Source organism: Neopsephotus bourkii, unplaced genomic scaffold (assembly GCF_033783945.1).
Source record: "Neopsephotus bourkii isolate Nb327-2 ecotype Australia unplaced genomic scaffold, CSIRO-AGI_Nbou_v1 NB_923, whole genome shotgun sequence".
NCBI lineage: Eukaryota > Metazoa > Chordata > Aves > Psittaciformes > Psittacidae > Neopsephotus > Neopsephotus bourkii.
In genome coordinates, this window is record NW_026901417.1 from 1119799 (window position 1) to 1138760 (window position 18962).

Consider the following 18962-nt stretch of genomic DNA (forward strand, 5'->3'; position numbering starts at 1 on the left):
GCTGCCCCGGGAGAGGGGTTTGGTCCCGCGTTCTCGGAGGGATCCCGACCGCCTTTCACTGTTGGTTTATTTTTTGTTTTCAGAAAACCCCTATCAGCAGAACAATTCCCGCACCACACCCCTGTTATCGCGTAGGTAACCTCCCTGCTTGAAATATTTTAAATGGATAATAAAATAGTCACCCTATCTGTGTAAATTCCCGCAAGGAAGAGCCAGGAGACTCCCCCCCCCGTGCCCCCCGAGGCAGGACGGCGGCTCCCGGAACGTCCCGGCTGCGGGGTCCGACCCGGCGCTGCCCCGTCCCACGAACACCTTGTGCGAGCCCACGGCCGCGCAGGGCCCGGCGGGACAAGGCGTCCCCGCCTCTGTCATCGCAAACTAAGCGGAGAAGGCACCGCAGGTACACACGGGCGGGGCTTTCCCCGGCCCCGGCGCGCTGTGGTACCGGCGGCGCTGCTGGGGAACGCTGCCGGGGGCTCGCCCCGCCGCGCCGGTTGGACTCGGAAACCGGGAGGGAAAGCAGCAGCACGTTACACGGTAGCGGGGAGGCAGAGCGAGGGGAGGAGCGTCCGCGCAGGGGCAAACGCATAAAACCAGCCCCAGGTGCTCGGCAGCCCCGGCGAGCGGCAGCTACCGCGGAGTAAAAACTTGCCCCCGTCCCCGGTGCCGGCCGGCGCGGAGCAGCGCGGGGAGCGGCCCCATGCCGTCCGGCGGGCCGGGGCCAGCCCCGGGGGCACCCCCCGGTGACACCCCGCGCAGCTCCCGCCGCTTTTCCCCGGGCCGTGCCCGCAGGAGGAGTCGCGCTCTGCGCCCCGGGAGGATCGCTGTGAGCCTGCGGGCAGGCAGGTGATCTGCCTGCCAGTCCTGGTTACACTTCTTCCCACCTCCCGCCTTACTTCCCCCCCGGCTGGACAACTCCCTCCCTGGAGAACACGCCCAAGTAGCTGAAAAAGAGAGAAAGCGAGGAGAAAAGAAAAAAGGGGGGTGGGGGGGAGCAGGGAGACAGTTACCGCTGGACCGGGGGGAGCCGCCGGCGCTCGGGAGGATCCCGCAGCCCGTGCCCTCCCGGCAATAAAGCGCTACGTGTGACAGGCATACAAATCCGGGAGCGCGGGAGCGGCGGGGCCCGGCGGGCCATGCTGAGAGTCTGCGGGGGCTCGCCGGGGCGCAGCGGCAGGGCGCGGCGGCGCGGGGGGCCCCGCTCGGCCGGGCGGCCCTGACCCCACCGCACCGCCGGGACCGGGACCGGCCCCGGGCCGGCTGCGCGGCACGCACCGTTTCGCACGTTGGGCTGAGACACGGCAAGCAAGGAATATGAACAGGAAAACAAGGCGCTGGATCTTCCACATCTTCCTGAGCCTGGGGATTGTGTATATCAAGATTGGGTAAGTAACTTTTTTTTTCCTCCCTTCTTTCTTTTATAACAATCGCGCTCTCGCGCTCCCAGCCGAACCTGCCCAGACCTGTTACTATTTAACTCGGAAAGTCTCAAAAAGAAAAAGATGATGGTAGTGATCACAGTTATTTCGTAAAGGACAGGTAAAGCCCCCCTCCCTCCCCCCCCGCGCTCTTAGCGACCCTCGGGGAGCGGAGCCGCTGGGACCGGGAGGTCCCTGCCGATGGGGGAACTGGGGAACCCCACGGAGCAGCCGGGCCCTTCTCCGCCCCAGCCTGGGGTCCCGGCCGCTGGGTGCCCCCGCCCAACCCCCCCAGCCACCTGCCGCCGGCCGCGGCTCCGCTGCCGCCCACTGAACCCCCGCACCCAGCGGGTAACGGGCCGGTGGCAGCTCCCACGACCCGTCCCGCAGCAGCATCCCCCGGCCGGGTCGCTCGGAGCTGCTGGCCCTGGTGCGCCCGGCTGCGGGGGGATGCGGCGGCGGGCGCGGATCACCCTCCGCCCTCCCTCTGCCCTCCCGCTATCCCACAGGAGAGGGAAAACCCTCCCTGCCCGTTGCCTGTGCGTGGCCCGAGCACGCAACGCCGATGCATGCGTTTTAATTTCACGAATGAGGAAGTTGGGTCCCGTTTTGGCAGGAGCCCGCGTGCGCCTTATCTCCACTCCGGCTGTGGAGAGAGGGAGAGGGAAGCTCAGCGGGAAGAGGCGGCAGTTTTCCGGGGGCACCTGCCAAAGTTGGGCTCAGCGGGTGCTGCGGGTGCCTCGGGCACCAGCCGCCCCTCAGCCCCTGGTGTGTTGTCGTTGCAGGGGTTTTTCCTCTGTGGTGGCCCTGGGAGCCAGCATCATCTGTAACAAGATCCCGGGTCTGGCTCCCCGGCAGCGGGCGATCTGCCAGAGCAGGCCCGACGCTATTATCGTCATCGGGGAAGGGTCCCAGATGGGCATCAACGAGTGCCAGTTCCAGTTCCGCAACGGGCGCTGGAACTGCTCTGCCCTGGGAGAGAGGACTGTCTTCGGGAAGGAGCTCAAAGTGGGTATGTTGCCTCTCTGCTTGCTGCTGGCCGGCTCCCACCTGCATGACACCCAAAGGGGGGCACACAGGGAGCATCACGGGCACACCTATGGCATTAGGAAGGACCAGCTGGCTCATACAGCTTGTGCCAGCCAGGGCAGGACTGTGACCTTGGGCATCTTCACCTCGATGCTATGGCTGTTGCTACCAGCGTGACTGACATCTGTGCTTCCTCCTGGCAGGGCACCTGCTCTGGTTAAGGAAAGCCCTTCCACATGTGTTAGCTTCCACCACGGCATTGCACTGTCCTGGTCTTGCAAATCCTTTATGAAAGGTTCCCCATCTGTGTGCGCAGGACAGGACAGCAGCCTTGTTCATGTACTTAAGGATGTGAAGGAGGTGTTTGGTTCTGGTTAAACGTAGTGGTCACAGACGGAATGCAGAGCAGGGAGCAGCTCAGCAGTGACACTGGCCTGATATTTGTACCTGTTGAGACTCAGTCCAGGAATCAGTCTTGTTCTAAGAGACTTCCACTGGACACGGTAGTTATTCTATAGCAATTATATGTAGTGTCCCCCCTCCCACTACAAAGAAGGGGTGGGTTCTGCTTTGAGATGTCAGGACATTTATAAAAACTGTTCCAAGCAACAGGCAGAAGATCCCATTTCCAATTTCTTTCCTTGGCCCCCCCCCGGCACCCAGTTATTGCAACAATACAAAATACATCTAAATTCTTAACTGAATCAGCATTAATAGTGACAAACACAAATACCTGAAGAAAGAGAGCTCTCATACCCCTGTACTGAAATCATATAGTAGCGGAGCTTACTCATTAATTATTGATTCCACAGAACTTAAGATACCAAGACTCAGGAAAGGTGTTTTCCAAATACAGGTATAGCCATTTTTAAAGCCATCATTGAAAGCTAATCACTTACAGGACAGCATTCTGCACCCAGAAGTTGAAGCTGGGATCTGCGGTTTTCAGCCTTAAGGTCTTTCTGCCTCCTCCCCATGTAAAATGTAGATGCCAAATGCAGAAACCCCATCAAACAATGCTCAGCATGATAGAAAACACGGATCTTTCATTCAAATGGAATAAGTGATTGAGGACAGAAGGTAGAAAGGCCCTGAGCAGTCCCACAGCAGCTGTGCCCTGGCTTCTAGCTTGCTGGGCAACCCTCTGGACTGGACTTGCTCCAGGCACTGTTTAGTCATCTATGGACAAATGGCAGGGTATGTCCCCAGTTCCTCATTCCTGCATTCCTGTGAAATGCAGGAATACATCCTTGCTGTTCTGCTCTGGAACTCCTGAGAACTCCTGGCAGGAAGTGAACATATGTTTTATCACATGTGTGCATGCTGATACGTGCATTTTCCAAACCCAGTGACATTTAAGAGAAGATCAGAAAGAACAAGATGACTAAATTTGAAATCCCAGTGTGAGTTACTGATATTTCAACACCTTTGATAATCAAACAGGGTGAGGGGATGTAAAAGCGACCCTGCACGACACTGAAACATCTGAAAATGGACCATTTATTCAGATTAGCTCATTGTTTCTATTCCTTGAGCTGAGCTGTTACTGTCAGTGATGCATGCAAGTGTTTGCCACTTATGTCAGTGAAGAGACCATTTGGATGGCTGACAGGTTTGGGCTCATTTGCTCCAAGAGTAACATTTCCTTAAACAGAAAATGTGAGAAGGATTTTTAATTCTTCAACGAATCTTAGAACTGCAGAGTTGCTGTGGTCTCTTGTACAAACATGCACTCAGTTCCCCCCCTGCCCAAAATTGAATTATTTAGCTAGCAGGTTATATTTAGGTCCTTTTAAAGAAAGTCAATATTAAAGGAAGTAGACTTTGATCTGTCTTTGAGGTGATAACTCTTAATATGTTCTATCTATCCATTATGAGGCTAAGATGGATAGGGCAAATTCATCGCTGGCTTTGGAACACAGTCAAGTGTTGAATGGCATCCAAATGATAAAACTCATTTGAAGAATAACAAACCCCTTCAGATTTAAACAGGTTATACACTTAAATTTGAAAACAAACTTCGATAAAAATCACACAGGTTTGAAATCTGCAGTGGTGAATTTTACTTGCACCCAAGACGTGCATGATGTCTCGAGGATAGAGATACTCAGGCCTTCAAACACTGGGAAGTGTTTTAACTCTTGCTCAGGTTGTCTTGTTGTTCTTCTGCTTCTTCCCTATTAGCATGTACAGAGACCTACAGTATCTGACACAAATCATTTTTCTACAGCTATAAGAAAAATAATCTGTTTCCCAGTTTTCTCCCTCTTTTCGTAAGATCTCTGTGTCGGGGTGTGCTCTAGGTTACCAGTCAGAGAGATAAAGGTCAATATTGCCCTCATGAAAAAAAGGGTAAAGCCTATGTGCTATACAGCCGTAAGTCAAATTAGGTGCCCACAAAATAGAGGAGATCAGCCCTCTGTGACTCAATCTAAGCAGGAGGAGGTATGTGGGACATGAAGGACCGTATACCCTAGAGGGTGTATTTTAAGGTTACAGTGCACAAGAACAATCCAGGTTAACATTAGTTACTGTATCCTTGTTGCTTTTTTAATTAGCAGTGACAGCTCTAGATCCTCAGTTCCTTGTCATTGTGTGTATTACGAAATACTATTAAAACAGCAACTAACACATTATCACCTTTTATAGCATTCAAAGACTGATTCTATTTCTTGGCCAATTGCATCCTTAAAGTTATTATCTAGGAAGTACATGGGGCAGCTTTGTCTTGACACCTGCAGTGAAGTCCAAAGCCACACATGATCTCATTGAGCTTTCTCTCTCAGAGGCTATGCTCTGCCTCTGGAGTGGCACTGGTGTACTGGCTCTATGATTAGGGTATGACTTCAGAATGACAGTGATGTGGCTGGCTGGCCACTGCACTGCTGAATGTGTGCAGTGAGCAGTCTAATATCAATCTGGGAGGATGTGCTTAAATAACTCTTATGCTAATAGGATTTGTATGTGTTTGTCCATACAAATAAGTTCCCTTGGATACCACAGATTCTTGGGAACTGTTTCCCAAGCTCTGATTTTGATGGCATACCAAGCTAAACCTCTTCAGAACCTGGTTTCTTTACTTTTACCTTTAGAGGGTGATCCGCTTTAGGAATGTTATGCAAATGTGCCCAAATTATTGAAATCCTCTTCTTGTCACTACGGGGTGATTCAGGAGGCCTCAGTTCTCCCTGTGGCTCTGCCATTGTGTGGCTGAGGGACAGAGACCCTGCCCTGTGCTCCTTTTTTCCTACCTTAAAAATGCCAACAGGCATCCCTGGTCAAACACTGAAGTCAGTAAGAGGAAAGCATCAAATACAATTTTCCTGCTCTAATCTGCAGCTTGTGTGTATCTGTATTTTAACAAATTCACATCTAATGCATCTTCAAGGGATAATTTAGTTGTAGAGTTACACTTAACGACTATTTAAACTCATTCATGCTTCATATGGCCTATTTGTGACCACAGACTGGAGTTACCACCTCGTGTAGCATACTTCAAACCAGTGCACAGCATATACTCTCCATTTCTTGTGTCATTTTGTCTAGTTTGTCCTTCAAATAAGAGATTCTTCCCTACTGACATACTGCGGATATCTTATCGTGACAGCAGGCGACTAAAGTGCCAATAACATGAAGAGAAACAACAGAGTAAAAGTGACATCAGTTTACTCCAGCAGAGGACTCAGTCCAGTTACGGGAGTGATAAAGTCACCATCAAGATCACCACAAGGATTTTTGTTCTAGACAATTCTGTAGACACCTTATTAATAATGTAAAGTCACAAAGAGAAATTTTAAAATAACCATGGAGATGATGCAATGCTGCAGTTCTGGACACTTTTAAAACCAAACCTATTTGTTACAGTGCTCAGCAGTTCTGTTCCTGAAGACAGCCACAATTAAACCAAGGGTTTAAAGCAGGACTGGCCAAAAAATTCTTGCCCACCTCTCTTCAGGTGAAATGTTGTTCAAGCCTCAACATCTGAGCAACCAGGGTTGCCTTTGATAGAATGTGAAAATCAGAGCTGGGCTCTGACAGACTGCAGAAAGAGTAAGTGCTATAGGGAAGGCTCTTCATCAGATGCCTTACTAACCCGTTCTGGTGTGCAACCTTGTCAACAGGTAGTCAACAGTAACTTTGCTGTTTGTGATAATCACAGGACAAGGAATAACTAACTCAAAAAGTTCCCTTAGGATTTGTAAACATTTCATGGCGTCTAGAGGGCAGCACCATGTTGGTGTCATAGGGAAAACCAGAAAAACTATGTCCTGAGTAGCACTGCCACTATTAAATGAAACCTCCCAAGTGAAACTAATGCAAACTGTTTGACTTAATCTCAGCAAAGTGACACACAAAGGAAACTCATCTCAGTACAGGTCTGTGAAAAGAAAGCCACTATGACCATGCAGAATCTGTCATGGACCCTGCATGGGAGAGGATGGAGAGAATCAGCTGAGGGCTGTGAAGACGTGCTGGTCTTCAACGAGCATTACAGCAAAACAGGTTTCAACCAAATTTTCATCCTGGTCTTACCGAAACTTGTCAGTTCTTTGGTTTCTTTCACACTAAAAAATGTTTCAGTATAATCACATTGATACCTTCATCCATCTGATATTAGTCATGTGAATAAGGAAAACTGAAATCAGAACAAGAATCCATATGGACCAAACTTCTGCGCACAGCACCAGTGTACATTGTGCCTAGTGCCTTTGAGGGATCACTACAGATATACTCAGATGTACACATTAAAACAGGAGAGGCTGTTAGCTGTCCTTTATACACTATATTAGCTCTACACTGTCCACTGGACTGAATTTAGCAGTGTTTTGTTTCCCATATATTAAAATACACTTTTCTTCTATGGCTTCAACAGCATAAATGAAGAGGGGATATTCTTGTCTATTGCAATAAGTAACAACTACCCTATAAGCCAAACCCTTAAGTAGCTTGTTTGGGAGCTATCAGGAACTATCTCTTTTGCTAGTATGAAAAAGAGAACAAGATCTAGCTCATTCTTCTATCTGGTCTGGTAGGGTTAAAAGAAAATAGCGTAAAGCTTTGTTTTGTCACTGTGTTAAGGACACAGTTTTGCAAGTATTTGGTACAGGTGCGTTCAAGAGAGGATTTAGTCTTCAACCATTTTCCAGAGCTTTTTGCTTTGAAATATTGATGTAATTGCTTGTGTTAGGTTTTATTGTCTGATTCTTCGAATTACAAAATAAGAGACCAACTAAACAACCACTGGTAGCTCATCCTGAAAATCTTGCAGTTCTCAAATTGCACGTAAGACTACCTTCACAAGTCTATGGGAAACCAGGCTCTAAGTGCTCCTGCACTATTCAGTGTTCAGTTTTCTGACCCAGTGGTGTTGGAAAACCCATGTGATACATAGAAAAGAAATATTGACATTCACGAGCCTCTTGCTATCTACTCAGGCGAAGTCTGAACTGGTATTTCTGCACAGTTTCCAGCCCTAACAGACAGTTCTTAATGTCAGATTCTTGCATGAGAACAGTTACTTGCAGGCAAAACAGAGGCCAGGCTGAAATATGGCCTGAACATCCCAAACCCAGCATGCTGTTGTAAGCCAGAAAGTCAATCTATCTCAGCAGGGACTGTCACAGTAAGATAAAACATTGCCCCAAGGTCACTGCAGTTGGAATTCCCATCAGAAGGTTTTCATACCTGCCTTCAAATGTGTCTTGTGAGTGCATGTTTCAGAGAAACAGAAAGATTACATTTCACTGGAAAGGTGGAAGAGTCTCTCCTATTGCAGGGTCAACACGTGGCTCTTCCTGAAACATGGTTTCTGGAGGGATCAGAACCATCACAAAAGGGGAAAACATTGTCTCAACTCTGAAATACTGGCTGTGATGTTTGAAATGCATGTGCCTTCAGTAGCAACTTTTTAAGTTTAAAGAGGGTATTTTCAGTCTTTCCTCTCCAAGAATGTCATGTGTTGACAAAACTAAACTTCAGTTTGTGAATGTGGGCAGTGACTAAATCCCCCAAACTCCTGAATGTCTCTTAGAGCAACTCGTTTTATTTCCTGGTACTAATCTTTGCAGAGAGCATGCTGCTGATATTATAGAGAACTGCCATTTTCATTTCAAGTCAGTACAGTATTTTCAGGCACCAAACCTCTCAAAACTTTGACCCATTACAGAAGGGGGAAGTCAAATAGGGGAAGGGTACTTCAGTGATTATTTTAAGCTACCATTTTTATTAATCACACATGCTAGGTTAAGGAAATAGAAAGCAAGACCCTACATAGCCTACCAAGGAAGGAGGAGGCACACCCGAAAGACAGAGGATGAATCTGTTCTTCGTTTTTCCTAGTTATGAGTTATGATCTCTATAGAGAGATGTGAAGTAATGTTAGCTATGGCACATAATTGGCAATGCACATTGTGTTTCCATCTTTCTATTTTCACAATCATATTTCAGCTCGTGTCACTGCAGGTAACTCCCTCTCTGACCTTTTGGCATTAAATAGCAAAAAATACAGCCCATGTTTTCCAGGGAGATAAACAGAAATTTGTCTTTTTTATTTCACAGCTTAGTCAGTTCATGGGGGGGGACTGATGGGATGGGCCAAGTTATTTAGAAGCATACTTAGATCCTGAGAGGTACTGAACTGCTGAGCACCTGCTGACTTCCTGCAAGTAAACCCACTCTATCTTGCAAGCTTAGGTCCTGTTTCCCATGCAACATCAAGGGATTATGCAGCTTTTTAAAACTAAGTTCTTATTTCTAATCAGTGTGAATGAAGCTTTTTACAAACTGTTCAAATTTTTAGATGAAACTAAATTGAAAGCTAAATTAAAATCAGAATGCAGACTACTCTTTGCAGCTGATCCTCTTGCTGATCAGCCAAAGCCCAGTCACACAAACATTTATACCCAAAAGCAAAGACACACATGTGAGTATTTGCAGGATTAATGCTCCCAGGTATGGAAGTATGCTCAGTGCTAGGAGAGCCACTTACATTTGCACTTATCTGTGGTAATCTTAGTGCTTCCCTTTGTGACATTTGACACAATGTGGTGGTGGTTGACTGTGCAGAGCTCAGAGACAAAGCCACCTGGGATTGTCACATGCTGCCCAGTGAAGGGTCTAAAGCAGGACTCCAGTGCTTCGGAGCATGATGTGCATCATCAGAGTGGAGCTGCAGGAATATTGGAGGCCATGGATGCCAAACTCTCTGCCATCAAAGCAATTGGAGCTGCAACACGCTGAATACCTTATGGAAGCCCAGAGAGAGCGGGAAGATCTTTGTGTCCGATTCATGAAGAAAAGCCTCTGTGTTCCCACAGCACTGAAGCACTTGCTTAGGCTGAGGACAGCCCCTGTGTGGATGGGGAAGTGGAGTCAGGCTGGTGTCAGTGCCCATATCTCATGGCCAGGCTGAGTGCTGGTGGGTGACACTGCTGCGGTCAAGCACAAGGTGCTCCCCCCACTCCCTGCCAGCCACTGTGCTTGAATATCACTTACGGTGTTACAGCAGTTACACCCGGCAACACTGCTGTGGTTAGAAACCTGTCACATCACCAGCTTTATTAATGACCAAAGCAACCTCTGACAGACTCCTGCATCCTTTCCTGCAGCTTCTAGAGCTTGGAGTTGATCTCTGGTGTGTGTTTAGCCTTTGCTTATTCCAGACAATGAGAAGAACATGCAATATGGGAGCTGAAAGGGTGGCTTGCAATTCCTGTACACACACAGCCAACTCTCCACCTCTCTCCACAACTCTTGTAGGGCTCAGGCAGCTCTCATTCGTTCTTTCTTCTACTAGTTTACTCATCACAAGTGGTTTTACATGCACCCTTGCAAGCCATGGGCAGGAGAAGCCTCAACAAAACCTCTTAAGTTGACCTAACATCTGGGATCATGATTTCCACAAATCCTTCCACAAAGATCACTGGGTTTGTTTTTTATATGCATTTCTAAATTAAACTTACTTTTAAAAAAATACTTTTTTTTTTTTTTTAAAAACCATAGATTTAAGTCCAGTTGCAGTTTAAGGATGGGTTCAGTGAGAACTGACTGCAAGAAGGTTTAATTCCTGGGTCTCCACACAAGGTGTCTAGTGAATGGGTCATAAAATTGCTCAAGAGACAGTTTGAACAGCTCACGCCAATGAGTACATTTTATTTAAGCTCTCTCCAAAAGGTCTTTTCTGATCTCACTGCTGAAAACATACCAATTTACTCTCCCAGCTACTGCCTGATCTTCTGAGCCATCTAGAGAAGGTAATTACTGCAGATTAGAGTTTTCCACACTCTATCAGTCATACAGAAGAGCAAACCCCTTGATTTTACCATCAACCTGCTGACTATCTGTCTATTTTTGCTAGGAAAGAAGTGTTTTGCTTAATCTGGTCACTGGCCAAAGCAGGCTCTGTGTCTCACATGGTGTGATGTATTGCTGCTAGTTCTGCCCTTTCTTTGCCCTATGTTTTGTACCATACCTCCTGCTTTGCTGAATTTCTTTATCTTCCTGCACCAGAGGTGCTGCTCCCACCTGTGAAATATTTCGTGATGCTACAGTTACCATCACCTTCAGCTTGGATATGAGAGGCTCAGTTCAGTGTTGATATCAAAGCCTGACCTTTTTCTAGCACTAGGATCCCGAGGTTTTTACTACTAAATTTCCAGAGGGAAAGTAAAGCATAGGTCTCAGCTGAAAACTAAACAAGAAAGAAGATAAAAGAGGATGATATCAGCTCAGTTCCCAAATTCAGAATCTAGAATCCAGCATCCAGCAGTGATGATGTTGCACCTTTCAACCTACCCATGTTTTGAGATTAGACTGAATACGGAGCAGGTCAGTTGTTTTGGAGCATCAGCAGAGTCTCGGAGGAAACCACACACTGACTGCAAGCTGCAGCCCGAGCCTACTTTGTTATAGCAGCGTTTCCTTCTGAGATCCTCCAGGCACCTCAACTGTCTGCTGAAACCAGAAGCAGAGGAGTAGCATTTGCTGTTTAAAAGTGGTAGGAAAGCACATATTCTCATGTTATCCCATCTGCTGCCCAAAGCCCTGTTATGCTTCTTTGGTCTCTAAGGCATTGTCACAGAGGAGGCTCAAAATGAATTAAGCCTCCCCTTAGCCTGTATGCTGGCATTCCTATGGGCCAGACAAGGGTAATGAAGCTTCAAAAAGTGATTAATTTGTGGAAAAACAGGGATAGTTTGATGCAGATGGGACAAGCCTGTTCCACTTTATCAATACTGCATAAATGCCAAGGTGCTTCCTGCCTGGATCAATTCCTCCAGACACTGAGTTTACCTTGTAATTCTCTAACTTTAGTTTTAAAAAGCTGCTCAACTTTTCCCCCAAACAAGACCCACTTATAAAATAACTTAATTTATGTAATATATTTTATGGTCAAGATTGACACTGGGGTCTGATTCTGCTTGTGCCAGTTTTATACTCCCTGCTTTGCATTTTGCTCCCTTCTAAGAAGCAAAAGAGCTGCTTAGTCTTTAATATGTTGAGTATGTCAGGTTAAAGTGATCTCCCAGTGTTTTTTATTCTAGATCGTGAAAACAACTTGTGATAGAGCAGAAATCATCCAACCAAAGGAAAACCAGAACCACATGCAAATTTCACCAGAAACCCAGTGTAATGCATTGCTCCCCTCTGAGCAGAGAAACTGGGACTTCTTATTGTACCTTGCCCTGTTTGTCAGTGCATTTTTCATACTGTTGTATTTAAAATGGTGAGGATATTGTTGAGGATAAACTGGAGGAACAACTACAGGGTACCCTGGCTGGTCCTGGTGGATTCATTCTGGAGTGGGACCCAATTTCCACCTGCCTCCTCCACCTACACAGAGGCACTGAGAGCGCAACTCCAAATCCATCTAAATCCTGTGATTTCTATCCCACATTCAGATTTTCATAAAAAGCCATATGTTCTGGAAAGCCTCATCTGCAAAGCCCACAGTCCCAACAACTCAACACTTTGCGACTTTTTTTTAAATATAGGAAAACAAGAAATCCTTTGAGGAATAATGATACTTTACTACAAGTTTCTTAAATACAGTGCATGGCAGTATTAGTGGGAATATTGCCTATGTGATAAAAGGGCATGAAGTTGCCTATTAACAGATTTTATGTTGTCTTGTTTTCCACTGTACTTCCTTGCCTTAAGGAAGCAAACATTTTGCATTAGAAGAACCATTTAGTGGCAAGTAAGAGAAATCCAGACCATGGATGTGAAGGGGATGTAGCTGAGAATGAAGTGCTTGTAAGATTTCTTTCCCAAGTAAGGATTTTTTTGTGAAATCCAATAAACAACAGAAATGTGCTTGTTTCATGTATAAGAAACTATTGGCAGTAGCTGAGCTCTGCCAGAACTCCATGGCTGGGTGTTTGGAGAAGGGAAGCTGATCTTCTCATCTGCACCTCTCCTAATTAAGAGCCTGATTCTGATCCTACTGATGCAATGATAGATTCTGACCTTGGAGAAATAAGAGTAAGGGTAATTGCTTAGTTTGGGAGATCCAAGATTTTTTCCAAGGGCTGTTTGACAGACATAGGTGACCTCTGCAAATCTCCTTAGGTTTTGAAGGGGCCCTCGTTCATCAGAACTGGTTCTGGAAGTCTCTCAGATCTTGTAGGATCCACATGTGGGAAACACACAGAGCAGCATGCAAAAAAGCTTCAAGAAGATAAATTAAATCATAGATCTAAAGTGAGAACCAAACAGAAGTGTGTTGTTACTATAGCCATGTTGCTGGCCTTTTCCAGCCCTAAGTATCCTATGATTCTGTGTTTCACAAATCAATATTGGCTTAACCTCTTCCTCACAGCCCTCTGGGGAGGCTTTTACTTTGCCTTGCTTTTGTCATGTACCTGCAACAGGGTAGGGTTTTTTTTCCATCCTAATTTTGAAAAATTAAATTTTGAAATTTAAAATTTGAGACATTTTGAAATTAAACCCCAAACTGATTTCATTGAGTCTGCACAAATATCACTGCTGAAAACTTTGTGATACCTACAATGTAAAAATCCTGTGTTCCAGATCAGTAAAGGTATTTTCAGAACAAGATTTCTAACAGAGGTTTTCTTCCTGTAAACAGAGGCTGGTTTCCTGTACAAATACCTTTTAGTGCAAAATTCAATTTCTAAATAAAATCCCATTTCTGTTTTTTTAAGAAGTTTAATATGGTTGTTTTAGCAATTTCACTCCCAATTCCACCTATTTTCCTTTTCTTTCTTTCTTTTTGAGCTAGGGCATTTGCCACCCCACCTTGTTACTATAAAAAGTTTTGACTGCTTCTAATACCATCTGGAAATATATATATGAAGTTGCCTAAACAATACTTTATATCTTACTATATCATAGAGAGCTATCATTTCAGAAAGTGAACGTCCACAAAAATCAATACTTAGAAGAGCAGAGACCTGCTTATGCCTGCAGATTTACAGCACTCCTAAGAATAGCCTCCTGATGTTTGTGCGGCAGGACCTTGCCTGTGTTTTTCTAACTCATGTCACCATGTTGTATCATGTATTTACAGCACTGTTTTCATTTCAGGTAGCAGAGAAGCAGCATTCACATACGCCATCATTGCTGCTGGAGTAGCACATGCAATCACAGCTGCCTGTACACAGGGCAACCTGAGTGACTGTGGCTGTGACAAAGAAAAACAAGGACAGTACCATAAGGAGGAAGGATGGAAATGGGGAGGCTGCTCTGCAGATATCAGATACGGAATAGGATTCGCCAAAGTGTTTGTGGATGCCCGGGAGATTAAGCAAAATGCAAGGACACTCATGAATCTGCACAACAATGAGGCTGGGCGGAAGGTAAGTCCCTCTGCTCTCCTCCCAGGCCATCTCCAGCCTGGGACTGGAGATGGGTTAGGTCATGGACAGTGCCTAGCAACTACAGTGTGCTTTAATGCTGACCTCATTTTACAGTAGACAAGTAGGCACCTTGGTGAGTTATACGAGCTGGTTGGACCATCTGTCTATCACATATTTGTCTAAATGTTACCCTCTACAGCTGGAAAAAGAAAAAAGCAAACAAACATTTTAACTGTAAAGACAAATGATACTTTATGGTAGAAAGCTTGCTGCTACTGTGTGGGTGAATGGGATTTTCGTCAGGTTTAGACATGAATTCCTCATTTGAAAAGGGATCATTTTCAAACCAACTCTTTAAACCTTGCTCTTTGTGTGAGGACTACCTCTAGAAGTATTAAAATACTTTAGCAAAAAGGCCACAGGCTGACTCACTGTTACAACATTATATGGATTTGCAAGATGCCTGCCCCCTCCCCATTCTTTTGGGCTGGGTATCTGAAAGCAGCTGCTCCAGAACCAGTGCTCAGGAAGACAGGAGCTCAGCAGCTTCCAACACATTTCCTGTGGATCCTGGGCACTGAGTGCCCGGGTTTGCTGCCTTTACTGTTTGCTCCACTCGGCCAGTTTTCTGATTATCAACAGCAGCTGTTGCAGAAGCAAGACCTGACCTGATCTGCGCTCCTCAGATCCCTGCTGGTCAGGCCTTCTCCAGCGTACCCTGAACAGTCTCGGTGGTGCAGGGGCTCTGATTTACACCAGCGAGGAGTGGCCAGGGGCTGCCTCGTGCTCCCCATGTGCAGGTAGTCCAGCGCTGCTCTCTGTACGGAAGGTGCTCTTTTGCTAATTGCATCTTGCAGAATGAATGTCGATCCTCTTGCTTTCTGAGCTCTCTGCTTTACCTCCTCCACTGAGCATTAGCACTGATTTGAGCATTATGGTAGTGTGACTTAGAAGCAAATGGGAGAAGGAAGTTAGGAACAGCAGTAAATTTGTGGATACTATTTTTGTTGTAGTAATTACCTGTGGGCTCTGAGACAACTCCACTTATGCTGGAGCCAAGTAGATTGAAAAAAGAAAAAAGAGCCATTTCCACCCCAAACAAAAGCCTAACCCTTCTTTTATTTAATGCTACTGTAGTAGTTTTATAGATGAGATTATGGTTTTTACTCTGCCTAGTATCCCCAGTGCCTGCTTGTGTCTGGCTCTCTAGTGCAAACACAGTATGTCAAACCACTAGCAAGATTAACACTGAGTTCTGAGAATAGATCAAGGGCTACCCACTAATATTTGCTGAACAAATGGTCTGAGATCTTTCTTACTTACTGAGAAGCCTGGTAAAGCACCGAGATCCACATTCTGCTCTGTTATACAAGCACAAATCCACTGAAACAGAAAACTGCAGAGGAGTTTCACCTCTGTGGGAAAGGTACTTCCTTGAAAGGTCTGCTTGTGTTTGGTAGGTGCTGGCAGTTAAAAGATCCCCAAGAAATGACAGAGCAGCCTGCAGTCGACTGCATACAGAGATGGAACTGGCTACTGCCTAGAATTCTTTTCTTTCCAATGCAAAGCTCAGAGATACAGAGAAAAGGAGTTGCATTTTTTTTTGTCTCCACTATTGCCCAGGTATGGACCCAAGGCAGAGAAGGAGGGCAGCTGGTCCTAGAGCTGGCCTGTGTTCAGAAGCCTTGAGGACAAGAGCTCCTTGTGTTTCTCACCTATATGTGCACAATTTGCTGTCCTAAAGGATTGTGCCTGGAATTCTGAGCTCTGCGCATTGTTACCTGGGAGAGCAGTGGTGTGAGCTATCTCTGGCCATCTGCCATTTCTCCAGCAGGCTCAGGAACTGTTCTGATCTAGAGATATTTCTACTCTTCTTCCTGCATCCTTTACAGAGCAAAATTACTGATCTTTGTTCGAACAAATCTCTGTTTGAAATCTTCAGGGGAAAGAAGGAGTAACATGACTGGGAAGAGGCACGTTCCTCCACCATCCTGGAGAGAATGAATAAATGATGTTTTTGCTAGCAAGATTCCTTTCAGGCTTTGCTCTTATGTGAAAGATCACAGTACTTAAAGACAATTGGCAGAGGGAAGCCATTATGGGTATTTGGCAAGCTAGGTCTCTCACAACCTAACCCTTTCACAACAAAGACTGTCTTGTTTTGAGGTGGTACTCTCCCTTTTGGAGCAATATGGATCTTATCAGTCTCCACACAATCTATTCTTGGTGGCTTTCCTCTGGGCTACAAATTCTTGTCTAGTTTTACTCGCCCATGGCTAGGTTTTTGATGATATTCATGCATGTAGGAGACAGACTGGCACCTACTGGCCTTCCAGAAATAAACCAGATGTTCAATTATTGATTTGTTATCTTCACCTGTAGGCACTGCTATGCTGTTCACAAGATAGTCCCCTCTACTTTGGTCTTGCACTGTGAAACTGTACTGTGTGCTGTGCCCACTGCCCTAGGCACTCACGAATGACCTGTGGAACGGTTCTTCTTTAGGATTACACCAGCTGCAGAGGATTCAGGATGCACTCTAGTAAATCATACATGTGTTATTATCTAGTTGACTTCCTAGTAATAGCTGGCAAATTCATCTGTCACATCTTGATGAGCAAGAGATGACAGACTTTGCACTGCAGTGGGCAGGCCCACTGGGTGTGAGTTGGACTGCATGGTATAAACCTACAGAGAATCAGGAAAAGTCTGATCCAGACATTTTGGAGGTCTTAATTCAAGACTTTCCACCTTCTCATAGTCTTGTTTTACTTAGGCAGATGTCTCTCTATCTGCTGTGGTGCCAAGAACAGTCTCATAGAATCATAGAATCAACCAGGTTGGAAAAGACCTTTAAGATCACCCAGTCCAGCTGTTACCCCAGGGCTGCCAACGTGACTCTGTCAGAGCAATCTCACAGTTGTTTGTCAGCTCTTTCTAGAGGTGAATGAAAACTGACTGTGCCATGTGTGGAGGATTTTAGAGGTGACAAGTGGAGAATATCCATGTGTTTTTATCTCAAACAGCCTTGGTAGTGCAATGCTTGGAAAACACTTGTGTGCATGCCCAGGGCACAGTGAGAAGCACTTGTACCTGCAATCAGTGGGTGCAAAATGTCTCCACTTCCAGCTGCTCCCACACTGCAAACCAATGCCAGTGATGCCAATGGTTCCTGCAGGATGATACCTCCACTTCTGGGGTGGAGCCAGCAGTGCTCTCATTCTGTTCCTCTCCCTGTCTCAGTGACAAACTTCCAGGACTCAGTTCTGTAGCACACAGGCACAACTTCAAAGTTCCCAGGCTGCTTGGAAGGGGCAGAGTTCAGAACAGGGGTCACATACACCCTGCACAACTGCCCCAAGTAGCCCAAGAAGCCTCACATAATTTGTCAAACCTACTGGAGAGCAGCTATTTCTGACGTCCAGAAGCAGAGTTTAGGGTGTCTTTCCTCTTTGAATTAGTATTTCCTGAAATGCTGATTCACTGTAGTAAGAAGCAAGCAGCATAGGGAGAACAGGAGGAGAATTCGTAACAGCTGGGTCAGAAAAGACAGATAAAGCTTAAATTATTTTAGAGGCATAATCCTGATTTGCCCTGAAAACTTCCATGTGAGGGGTTATAATTGCAAGGCTGAATCATCTGTTAGCAAATTTGTCTTCTCAAGTACAAAGTTAATTAGATTAATGCAAGTAACACAATAATGCACTTCTGAGAGATATTTGTGCTCCAGAAAATAAAAATATTATTCTCCAAGTTATGCTACTAAAAAACAGCAAAGTAGCTACTGAAAGGTTCTACACATTTTGGCTGTAAACGTTCCATTTTGACAGCACGGCAAGGTACATGACCAGATTGCTCTCTCCTCTCTTTTCCCTGTGACATTGAAATTCCACGAATGGCATCTTGCATCAGCGTTACATCATATTAAGTATAATGCAATATTATGAGTCATTGTTATAAATCATGGGCACAGGCTGCATTAGAAAGCTTTTGCAATTCAAGAGCACATCAAGGTGGATTCTTATTCAGTGCTTCTCTTTGGAGCATACACAGGTGCACTAACTTCGCAATGTACCTTCATCTTCTGAATCAGGAGCATTTCAGTTTTCCCTTTCAGCTCTCAGGCTTGCAGGGGAAGTGCAGTACGTGCCTAACAAGAGTTGCTTCAAATATCAAGCAAACTATGAGAAAACAAAAGGTGTTTCTGAAGTGGATCATGCAATGAACATAATAGACTGAAGTGCTCAGTATTGTATCCTTCAATTAATCGCCTGCATTTGGAAAGCATGGTGTTCAGGAGTTCTCCCAACCCATTCTTTGAAGCCTCCGCTTATATGACACTCTCCCCCTCACCTCCTAGCACTTCTGACCTCAGAAGGAGATTGCTGCCATGTAACTTTCCTGAACTTCTTCCAGTTCTTGCATAGCATGAAATCATCACACAACTGCAAGAATGCAACTGTTCCCTAGAGGAGATAGCTATTCCTACTTCATTCAGAATACCTTTTACTTTAACTGGCCTATTAGCATGAAGACAAGAAGCCGCACAGAGCACAAGCTCTTACAGACGAACCACTTGAAAACTTGTGAGCATCTAGCACATTGTTAGAAAAGAGACAAGACTGATAAAAGAGGCAGTTTGAACACCTGTCACTTTTCTGAATATAGGTCTGTCATTCTGGATGTTTAATATGTC

The 18962-nt window shown here is 45.6% G+C and overlaps 1 protein-coding gene across 1 annotated transcript in view; it reads left to right on the forward strand.

Annotated features, from left to right (window-relative positions):
• The first annotated feature begins 639 nt into the window (after positions 1 to 639).
• WNT7A (Wnt family member 7A) overlaps positions 640 to 18962 on the forward strand; it is a 36588-nt gene continuing 18265 nt past the window's right edge. Inside the window, exons 1-3 of the mRNA XM_061357767.1 lie at positions 640 to 1385; positions 2204 to 2430; positions 13995 to 14266. Coding sequence (XP_061213751.1) covers positions 1315 to 1385; positions 2204 to 2430; positions 13995 to 14266 — 570 coding nt within the window. The 5' untranslated portion in view covers positions 640 to 1314. The remainder of the gene's footprint in view (positions 1386 to 2203; positions 2431 to 13994; positions 14267 to 18962) is intronic.